Source organism: Anguilla rostrata, unplaced genomic scaffold (genome assembly GCF_018555375.3).
Source record: "Anguilla rostrata isolate EN2019 unplaced genomic scaffold, ASM1855537v3 scaf0254, whole genome shotgun sequence".
NCBI classification, from domain to species: Eukaryota; Metazoa; Chordata; class Actinopteri; order Anguilliformes; family Anguillidae; genus Anguilla; species Anguilla rostrata.
Window position 1 is genome coordinate 1 of NW_026985798.1, and position 11,038 is coordinate 11,038.

Genomic DNA, 11,038 nt, shown 5'->3' on the forward strand with positions numbered 1-11,038 from the left:
GAGATGCTGATCAGGAAACACAGCCTAGTTCACCACTAGCTAAGAGGCCACGCAAGCGTTGCAAGAGTACACCAGTCTCATCTCATCTTCCATGCGTATAGTTTGCTTCAATAAATGTTCTGAAAATCAAAAGATGTCTTTTTTTCTGTCTTCTAAATGGCTCACTGAGTCTTTGTCTTAGTGGTGGGGAGGCATGCGGCCAGGTGTGAATAGCCTACTTAGCTGGCAGGTCGTCCTACCCAATGCATATTCATTACAGAAAGGCCATTTGCCCTCCCATTCTCACCTGGTGTTGAAAAATAGTAGTCACAACACTAACCTTTAGCAATTTATTTTATATTTCTCATTTGGATTTGCTAAAATATTTAGTCATCTTTTGATACCCAAGACCTTGATGAACACATTTCAGTGACCAAAAACCTTAGTCACAATTGTTTAGTGTGTTTTTTACATCTTGAGTTCAACTACTTTCATTACATGCTTTAGAGCAATTGCAATCACATGATTAACCTACTACTGCTGCATTGTTAGCTGAGTTTGTGCTGAAACATTGAACCTTTGGATCACTGCATATAAAGTTGATGAAATTTACAATGTCAGAGCATGGCACAATCACCAGTGTGCCTCATTTTACCCTTAGACCCCAGAGGGTTAAACTGGAAATGTTTCAGAGTAAAAAAGTATGGGTATTTTGCATGTGTATGCAAGTTTTTGATTGGGTCGTGTAGGTGAAGATTTGGCTGGTGTCGGTAAAATGTCCAATGGGGAGACATGTTGTTAGTGGAATAGGCGGCAGGAAAAATAAGAATGAGAAGAAGAAGAAGAAAGAGAAGAAGAAGAAGGAGAAAACGCAAAATCCCCTTAGTTTGGGAATTTATTGTGTGGACATGTGAAGTTGTTTATGAAATCTGTCTGCTGAAATGGGGTCAGAAAGTACAGAATTTAATGTTTTTACGGGCTGAGTGCCTGTGGCTGTTGTGGTTATCTGTGTCTGTGGGGAACCCTGAAAAGTGCCAAACTCTTGGTGCTGTATAGGTATGGGGCATGTCCCCGCCAAGGCGTAACTTGGCGGGATGGCATACCTGCCACACACTCAGGTTCTCCATTGCTTCGTAATACTGAAACTCCACCATCACTGTGTCCCTGATCAAACCCCAAACTACAACAGCCACATCTTGCCAGTCCCCTCCACCAATCATATTTTTCCCACTTATAGAAACTGCCATTTTAGCCCTGAAATGAAATAAATTAGCTGGCACTTATCTGTCTTTGATTGTATGGGAAACCAAGGGTAAAATATATAAACTTCCCAAAAAAGAAAAGAGAGGCTGAAGTCTAGCCCACCCATAAATACAATGATAAACAGTTTCTCTCTCCATACAGAATGGACAATGGTGGGATCCTGCCGGGTTCATCACAGAAATAAAACTATTTACCGCAGTGATCCCGTGCAGCACCCTCCACTGTAGATCCCCAACCCTCTTGGGTAATGCTGGTTTGTACAGTGCCCTCCATGCCCTCCAAACCCTATTGTGTGTGTGTGTGTGTGTGTGTGTGTGAGGTGCAGTGTGGAAACTCTCTGTACTTACAGCAGTTTGAGTGTGTCCAGTTTAGCAGCAGACAGCGCTTTTACTCCTGGGTCTCCTGGGTGATTGTATCTCAGGTCCAGCTCTCTCAGGTGTGAGGGGTTTGAACATAGAGCTAAAGCCAGAGAATCACAGCCTCTCTGTGTGACTCTACAGCCTGACAGCCTGCAGAGAGAAGGACAAACACACCTTACACACATTAATATAAACTAACAGGGCTGTGTGTCAAACACCTAGCAGTGTGTTACACACCTTCCACACATTCATATAAACTAACAGGGCTGTGTGTGTCAAACACATAGCAGTGTCTAACACACCTCACACACATTAATATAAACTAACAGGGCTGTATGTGTCAAACACATAGCAGTGTGTTACACACCTTACACACATTAATATAAACTAACATGGCTGTGTGTGTCAGACACATAGCAGTGTGTTACACACCTTACACACATTAATATAAACTAACATGGCTGTGTGTGTCAAACACAAATCAGTGTGCTACACACCTTACAGCACATTAGTATAAACTAACAGGGCTGTGTGTGTCAAACACATAGCAGTGTGTTACACACCTTACAGCACATAAATATAAACTCACAGGGCTGTGTGTCAAACACATATTAGTGTGTTACACACCTTACACACATTATATACAACTACAGGGCTGTGTTGTCAACACTATCATGTGTAACACCTAATAAACTAACAGGGCTGTGTGTGTAAACACAAAGCAGTGTGCTACACACCTTACAACACATAAATATAAACTAACAGGGCTGTGTGTGTCAAACACATATTAGTGTGTTACACACCTTACACACATTAATATTAACTAACAGGGCTGTGTGTGTCAAACACATATTAGCGTGTTACACACCTTACAGTACATTAATATAAACTAACAGGGCTGAGTGAGTCAAACACATAGCAGTGTGTTACACACCTTCTACACCTACATATAAAATAAAATGAATGTAGAATGAGCCATTATCAAACACATTTGAGTTTACAGCCCACTACAGTTCAGGAAACAGGACTAATTCATTTTCTTAATTCGTGTGTAGAGTCTTATTCTTCCAAGAGGAACATGCTGTTTCAGTTCTGTGAAGTGTCTGTTTTCACATTAGAAACATTGACATCAGTGTTGTATTTAGTCACATTGTAGCCCTTTGGATTGAAGGGGTGTGTGTTTGCACTCACCCCAGTCTCTGCAGATTACAGTATGGGTCCTCCAGTCCAGCAGAGAGCGCTCTCACTCCTGAATCCTGCAGCTCGTTGTCTCTGAGCTCCAGATCTCTCAGCTCTGAGTCAGGAGAACGCAGGACTGAGGCCAGAACATCACAGCAGCCCTCTGTGAGATTACACCAACCCAGCCTGTGGAGAAACCACACACACACACACACACACACACACACACACACACAAATTCACAGCTGTGACACTGTGCACCGTGGCACTTGATATATATATGTACCTACGCATTCCTGAGACCCAGATAGCCAGCGACTCCGGGCCGGATCTGCGCCGAGTCCGGCCCGGCAGTGCTGACTTCGGGCCAGAATCCGGCCCAGAGTCACTTGCTATCTGGGGATGTACACACAGAAACAGGGAGGGGGGTGTGTAAATTAAGTTCACTAAGTATTCTGACTAATACACAAAAGTCTAAGGCAATAACTGGGCTCTATTAACTGACAAAAATAATGAAACCTCAAGGCTGGGAGTCTACTGCAAGGAATTCATTGCCAAACCCTTTCCATATGATGAACTTATCTGACTTGAAAACATATTCATTTAATCTGCAAACACAAGAAACAGCATTTTCGTGGTGCACTTTACCTGACCTGATATGTTCTTCGGTCCATAAACTTCTATACGTTTTAAAAACGTTCAATATTATTCACAGATAAATAAAGTAGATAAATAAATATAACTATTAATGTACACGTGAAACCCATTAGCTGAATACGTCAACTGTTATCATGATAATATTTTCTTCCTAATCTTGTAACCATCAAGTTATCAAACAATTTAGGGTTAACTAATTCAGTGTTTTTGACATTCATTTTAAAATTTTCACAACGGTGAAATGAAACCACGTTCAATACAAAATTGTGAATTCTTATTTAACGTGACGGTAACATTGACAACACTTTAAAATGTGGCCGTTAGGAGGGTTGGCTGGTTACCATGGCGATGACAGCTCGGTCTGAGCCGTTTACCGTTACCTCAGATAGTTATTCTTTAAAATAAATCTAGAACTACACAGTTACATAAAACAATTATCTGATAATAATCTATTAGCACTTTGCAAAAATCATTCGTTTATCATTTTCTTCAAACAACATGACCCTCAAGTTGACAATTGTTGTAACTAGCTTTGACTCACAGGCACGAGTTAGCTAGCTAGCCAGCCCAACCTACCTTAACGTTACTTCATGAATCAATCTAGCTAGTGGAGCCAGTGAAGAACTAAGCAGCTTACTGTCACAGACAACTTTAATATATACACCAGTATATAAAATAACATGAAGGTTTTATCTAAACAGTAATGATATCATTGGTCAGACCTGCGATATTGTACTTGCTAACAGCTGAAGCTGTGCCGGAGCCGTGTACGAGCTGTGCTACACTTCAGTTCATCTGGCTGGAACGATCTCCCAGCAATGCAACTATGGCATCAACTGGAATTACAGTGCAGCGCCATATAGTGGCTGTATGAGAACACCACAACTGATTATTGCCACTAACTTTTACTGCTGGTAAACACTAGATCTTTAAAAACATGGTGTCTTTTGAAAATTCCACACATTGCACCTATTTTCTACGTGTCCTTGCCCAATAATCCATCCATTCATTTTATTCTCGCACACTTTTGCAAATATAACAGGCTAATTATTGCGTTGCATTTAATTATTATTTTAACAATTATATTAATAATGATAATAAAAGCCTGATGTATTAAATCATTTTTTTCTTTTAAAACCCCTTATTAACATGTTTGGTATACCTTGTGGAGTAAAATAAACTGCACAAAAAATTTAATAAGTGGGGGCATTTGAGTTATTAGAATACTTATCTAAGAAATACTCCTGTAAATGATGTTATCCTTTAGATGATAGGAGCTAGAGCCAGAACATTGAACTCTGAATCAGGCTATTCCACACAGCATGCCTGCTTACAATGGTATAATATCCAGCCTATGACTTGGGACTGGGACCACAGAAGACTGACTAAACTAAATGATGCAACACTGCATCTAAACAGCAGCTCACATGTTTATCAGATGGACACTCTCCCACCAAGATGTACACACATACCCCGCCGGCCAATAGTTAATGCTTGGCTTTACCAGCAGAATAAAATACCATTTTATTCACAATCCTTTCAGAAACACCACAATCCTGTAGCACACACAGGTGTGTGATGAAGGAGTAAAACTCACCTTCATCAAAAGGTCAGCGTATGAAAGAGTGGGGTAAATACATGGATTTCATTAGAGTTCATAGCAGGTAGTGAATAATAGCGATGGATGAAAACTGCAATGTGTGACAGACCTGAAACATTTTACTATGCAGGTGGTCAATCTTTTACCATGTCAATCAGACACTCAGCATCCAGTCATCACCTGTGACCTGATACTACAGACTCCACTGAAACCTTACATTTTGCTCAGGAACCACAAACCTGGCAACCCTCAAAAGGTTTTATCCTGCTTTTATTTGCTTGTTGTGATAGAGGAGTAAGGTATATATGGGAAAAGAAAGAATGCTGGTGGACAGGAGTAAACTGAGAGAGAAAGAGCGTTTTAATATTTCACTGAATAGAACCATAATCACAAACGCTATTTAGTTAAGATCACACAATACACAGCACTACTCACCCCAGTCTCTGTAGTTTACAGTTTGGACTCCTCAATCCAGCACAGAGCAGCTCCACTCCTGAATCTCCCAGGTTATTGTTGCTGAGGTCCAGATCTCTCAGGGGTGAGTTTGATGACTGGAGAGCTGAGGCCACAATATTACAGCACTTCTGTGTGAGTTTACAGTTGTTCAGTCTGCAAAGAAGAGTTCATATATTATAGTATTATTATATTAGGTATACATGAAGCATGTATCTAATATGGGAAATGTGCCAATGACAGTGTTCAGTAATGAAGAGTGAAATTGAGTATTTTAAAGTTGATGATGCTCTGAGGAAGATGTCTGTGCTACACTCTCCAACTGCAGTATTTTGGACCTCAAAATTAAACACCCAGCTGGACTCAACTCTGACAGTTCTACAGATGTAATTCTGACCCAAATGTCCCCATTTCTTATATTGTAAGTTCTCTGAATTGGGGCAAAGGGCTCATCTACCTTTCCTATGATCTTTTCTCTGGGCTTAACCCTCCCATCCCATAGTAGACGTGCAGCTGCCATCTTTCAGAGTGGACAGCAAGTTAGTTTTCAGTGCTGTAGGATGTTTGGCCACCACCAAACGTAAAGATGTAAAAGGAAACAAACATTTTTTGTGACAAACTTCCACAGCACTGCAAACTAACATGCAGCTAAAGGCAGATACACTGTAACAGGAAGTAATGCACATGCTCATATATATGTATTGTGGTGTGGGCCTCTGGAGCCCCGCCCCTCCCTGCCATCAGCTGCCACTCTGCTCCACTTCACCTGTCTCTCACCGGCCAGCCTGCAGCACCATGGACAGTACCGGAGGGACAGGGCTGAGTTTCAGCACCTCCACTCCGCACTCAGACCTGGACCTGAGATACAGTCAGGCCACCGGCAGCATACCAGTGCTTTTTCCACACCACTTTCCCCTTTGCCTGAGTAGCTGCTGGCCCTATATAGGCCTCATGGTCTCACTCCAGGGGTGTGCTGGCTTTCCCCTCAATGAGTGACTAACAGAGTCTCTGATTCTCATTTTTTTTTTTTTGTGGCAGACTCGGATGTGCCCCTCCTCATGGCCTGAATTTTGGACCCGTCTGCACTTCCCTAGCACTTTTGCTTTCCCCAACATTTGAGTAGCCTGATCTCGTCTTGTGTTTCACTTTTCCCCTGTCTTCATTCATTGTGATACCGCTGTCAAAATAAAAGTCCTCTACAGGCATGTTGCCAGCACTGTCTGCCTCATCTGTGCCTCGTTCCCGTAGCATAAAGTGTGGACGTGATAAAAGTTTAAAGGATATGAAAGATATGGAATTGAAGGTATCTGTAAGTGGGTGGAAAATCACATCCTGTACCTGTACAACATGCCATATAAATTCTCTGCCCGTTTGCAAATGACACACACAATGCAAATCATGCAAACTATGCAGACTACACAGAAGTATAAAACAGTCCTTAGAAGGACCATCACTGTAAACCCTTGCAGGAAGACATGCAACACATACAGGAATGATGTATTCAATCATTAGGGCACACCAGCAGTACAATGCCCCTTATTTACTGTCAGTAAAATTACCATTCAGCACCCCTGTCCCTGTAGGGGTCCCCTGGGGATGGCGGTAGGTACTAGAGTTTTGGCCAGGTCAGACTTCATTTAGTCAAATGTAAACTAGTGTGGATTGTGGGAGATGTTCTCTGGATAGCATTTAAGGGAAGCTCAAACTATTTACTTCATTATCCAAAGTCCTTTCATAAAAAGCATTTTTGGTATGCATCACAATTTCTTTGTGTTCCATTTCTTTATCTTACAAACTCTTCAAGTGCATGTCCTTTCCTCACTTATAGCATAGTGTCCAGTCCATCTTGCCATGTCTTGTAAATAAAATCTCATGAAAAACACGTTTTCAACGTACAAAAATGCTAAGTTACTCACACATACAAGACATACACCGTCTATAACTCATTCATTCAGACTGCCAAAATCCAGGCCTGCCATTAAAAGTACTGATATCCAAATGACGCCAAGTTACGGTACTACAAACAATATAGGCTATCTTGCCTCACCGAAATGAAATAAGATGTATTACAAAGCAATGCTACCATATTTCCTCAATTCTTTCAAGTCACTTGGCCCTGTGTGTATAAGCATTCAGTACATGGACAGGCCAAACATATGTGTGGATGGCTTTCTCAAAGTCAAGATTGATTGTTTTTTTTATGGGATATAATTTCTTTTTGCAAAGCGTTTTATTATGAGAGTGAGAAATGCGAAGTGACCCTGTAAGAAACAGTTGTGGATTATGGCTATCCTTGTGTGAAGTTGTACAGTCTGATGAGCGTGTACAGTTTAGCAGTTTCGGTTTGCTATATATGTAAAACAGTGGCTGCGACAAAGGGTGCGGTGGCGTAAGCGTAAACGCATGAGAAACGCAGGTGAAATATGGCCAGTGTATGTACTCACGGCCATCCAACGAGCCTTGATTGACAAAACAATCAGCAAGCTCGTAAAATTAGAGCTCCCTAGGTCGCAACTTTTGAAGCCTTCTGTCCTGCTCCTTTGTCTGTTATTTCGTGGCGATGCACTTTTAGTGTTTGTAAGGTTTAAAGGCATTTTGATAGGCTTATCTGCAGGTAGGAATCCTCTTCACTGTTTTGCTAAGCTAGAACCGGAAAACATGATAGTGGAGAATAGGAGCAGACGCATATGTCCCAGCAGGCTTTGCACATGAGAAAATAACAACAGTGTGAGATAAATTAGGAGAAATTATGAAATTGCGTAGTTGAAACAATATGTTTTTAGCAGAATGGGCATGTAGGTGAAGGTTGACATGATCACAGACTATATTGCGAAGTAAATTAAGTGACCATGAACGCGCTTAGTTTCCTTATCGAACGGTATATATAACCGTCTGTATAAAACATTAGTTGTTGAAGTGGAGGGTTAAGTAACATGTGTAATCTATTGCACTGATGTGCTGTTGTCATGTTCAGTAGTAGTTATAATTATGAGTGAGTCATGATTTTAAATGTAATGTTTTAATGGGGAGTTGCAGAACGTACATACGTAGTAATTGTTTGTATGTGGCTAGATAGAGAACAGGGCGAGGTAAAATTTGATTGATTGATTGATTGATGTTCCAGGAATTCTGAACACGAGCGCTGATCTGCTGTCAAGGGGAAACCCACTGTACGGGGAATGGTGTCTCCATCCCCAGATTGTGGAAATGTTACTGCAGTGATTATCCCTCTCCTTTATGTACAGCCATGCGTGCTCCTGCTACGCACAGACCTCCTGTCTCAGGTGAACGGGGAAATACACCACCCCTGCCCCGAGCGAGTAGCTCTATGGGCTTGGCCCGTGAGAGGCATAACCTCAACGCATTAGGGCTTCCCCCTCGCGTGGCTGCAACCATCCAGAGCACGAGAGCGCCCTCTACCAGGTCACTTCATGACTATAAGTGTCAGGTGTTTGAAAGATGGTGTGCCTCTCGTCAGTCAGTGCCTTACCAGTGCTCTGTTTCTGACGTGCTGTGCTTTTCACAGAATCTTATGGATAAAGAGAAATCCTTTACTACCAATAAGATCTACCTGGCAGCTATCACTGCTTGTCATGTTGGGTTGAAAGACCATGCAGTGGGACAGCACCCCCTCATTCACAGGTTCATGAAGGGGGCTCACTGTTCTCTGCCTGTTGCTAAAAAGCTCATTTCCCCTTGGGATTTATCACTGGAGCTAGAGGCTCTGTCTCTAAGGCCATTAGAGCCTATACACGAGATAGATTTAAAATTGTTGTCTCTCCAGACAGCGCTGCTGCTTGCACTAGCCTCAGCTAAGTGAGTCAGTGACCTCCATGTGCTCTCAGTGCATCTCTCGTGCACAATATTCTCCCCTAAGATGCACAGGCTTTTTCTTAAGCTCAATCCAGCCTTTATGCCTAAAAGCTTCCCTCCTTTCACATGTGAGATGTTGGAGCTTGCCGCTTTTCACCCACCACCTTTCTCCTCTGACGAGGAGCATAGGCTGCATATGCTGTGTTCTCCGCACGTATATGACAAAGACTAAGGCTTTTAGAAAGAGCGACCAGGGCCTGGGCCCCTGCCTGTAAAGGAAAAGTATCTCTAAGCAGCGGCTGTCCCATTGGCTTGTGGATAACACCCCTTTGGGCCTGAGGGCTCATGCTACGAGGGGTATGGCTGCATTGTGGGCCCTATTCCATGGGGCCTCCTTACAGGAAATTTATTCAGCTGCAGCCTGGGTTTCTCCAGATACTTTTGCAAGGTTCTACCACCTGAACGTCACCAGGAGGCCGGTAGCCCACTCAGTTCTGGGGGTGAGCTCTGTGTGAGGCGCACACATCTCCCCTCATCTGCTATGGGTTTTAGTACTTCACATTGTTCCCGGGACCTGGCTATAGCTTTGGGCAGTGGAATGTGTTTAGTACTTCCCTACACGGGATGTGCCAGACACCACCCTCCCCTCAGGGGAGGAGGCATCATTTGCTGGCCTGACAGTATCTCAGCTGTGAGCATAAGGCAATCTGGGAGTTGTCCATATCTCCCCATAGGTGGATCTCAAACACGAGATGATGAAAGAGAACTTTAGGTTACTGTTGTAACCCCGGTGGAGAGATCCACCAAGACTGCCTTGCTTGCCGCGCATGAGAAGTGAATATGTTCACTGAGGAGTAGTAGCGCTACAGTGTCCTATATGTTCTTCCAGGAGGGCAGTAGTCTCCTGTAGCATTGAATGCCCTACTGGCTGTCAAAGCCACACTTGGTGCAATTGGATGACCGGATGTCATTCCCCATACGTGGATCGCTCTACTCTGTGTTTCGGAGAACTGGGGTAGCGACAGTAACTTAAAGTTTTGGGGTAACACCCTTACTGAGGTACTCACTGGGCATATTGTTGGATTCACTAGCAGGATATGCAGCTCTTCATGGATAGCTGCTAGGGTCAGTCAAATGTAATTTAATAGAATAATACAGAAGTCATGTCTTGTGATATTTATATAGTCTCGCTACCCAAATGGGGTAAATCTTAATTAGCTTAATCCCAGGGATAGTTGTTGGTTTTAGATTCCTGAATAAGCAGGACATTTACCTCCCAGGATTGAAGATCTTAATGTCAGAGAACACTTAAGTGAATGCCTGGCAGCAGTAGCTAGTCTCTCTCTCCAGGATACAGGTTCAAGCTGCCCATTATTTCATAGCACATCCCAGTCAATAATCTTATATGCAAACTCATATTCACACAAACATTCAGGTTACAGGCTCTGAAAATGAATGGAGTCAAGAAATTAGTCTTCCCTGTGACAAAATTCAAATCCTTACATTTCCATAATCAGTAATTCTATTTAGTTACTGTCTCACAGTACACAGCATTACTCACCCCAGTCTCTGCAGTTTACAGTTTGGACTCATCAGTCCAGCACAGAGCAGCTCCACTCCTGAATCTCCCAGGTCATTGTAGCTGAGGTCCAGATCTCTCAGGGGTGAGTTTGGTGACTGGAGAGCTGAGGCCACAATATCACAGGACTTCTCTGTGGAGGTCAGCCAGCTTTTC

The 11,038-nt window shown here is 42.7% G+C and overlaps 1 protein-coding gene across 1 annotated transcript; it reads right to left on the bottom strand.

Moving 5' to 3' along the window:
- Positions 1-1,570: 1,570 nt before the first annotated feature.
- On the bottom strand, positions 1,571-11,012 carry LOC135246396 (ribonuclease inhibitor-like). Its single transcript, XM_064319869.1, has 4 exons — positions 10,865-11,012; positions 5,473-5,646; positions 2,793-2,966; positions 1,571-1,751 (listed from the first exon to the last, which is right to left on the bottom strand). The coding sequence occupies exons 1-4, from the start codon at positions 10,894-10,896 to the stop codon at positions 1,586-1,588; spliced, it is 546 nt and encodes a 181-aa protein (XP_064175939.1). The 5' UTR covers positions 10,897-11,012; the 3' UTR covers positions 1,571-1,585.
- Between the last annotated feature and the right edge of the window lie 26 nt (positions 11,013-11,038).

Excerpts from the sequence above, each read along its gene's own strand:
- LOC135246396 (XM_064319869.1), bottom strand. The coding sequence starts at position 10,896 with ATGAGTCCAAACTGTAAACTGCAGAGACTGGG. Across the intron at positions 2,967-5,472 it reads TGTAAACTACAGAGACTGGG|GCTGGGTTGGTGTAATCTCA; the intron begins GTGAGTAGTGCT and ends GTTTCTCCACAG. Across the intron at positions 1,752-2,792 it reads TGTAATCTGCAGAGACTGGG|GCTGTCAGGCTGTAGAGTCA; the intron begins GTGAGTGCAAAC and ends TTCTCTCTGCAG.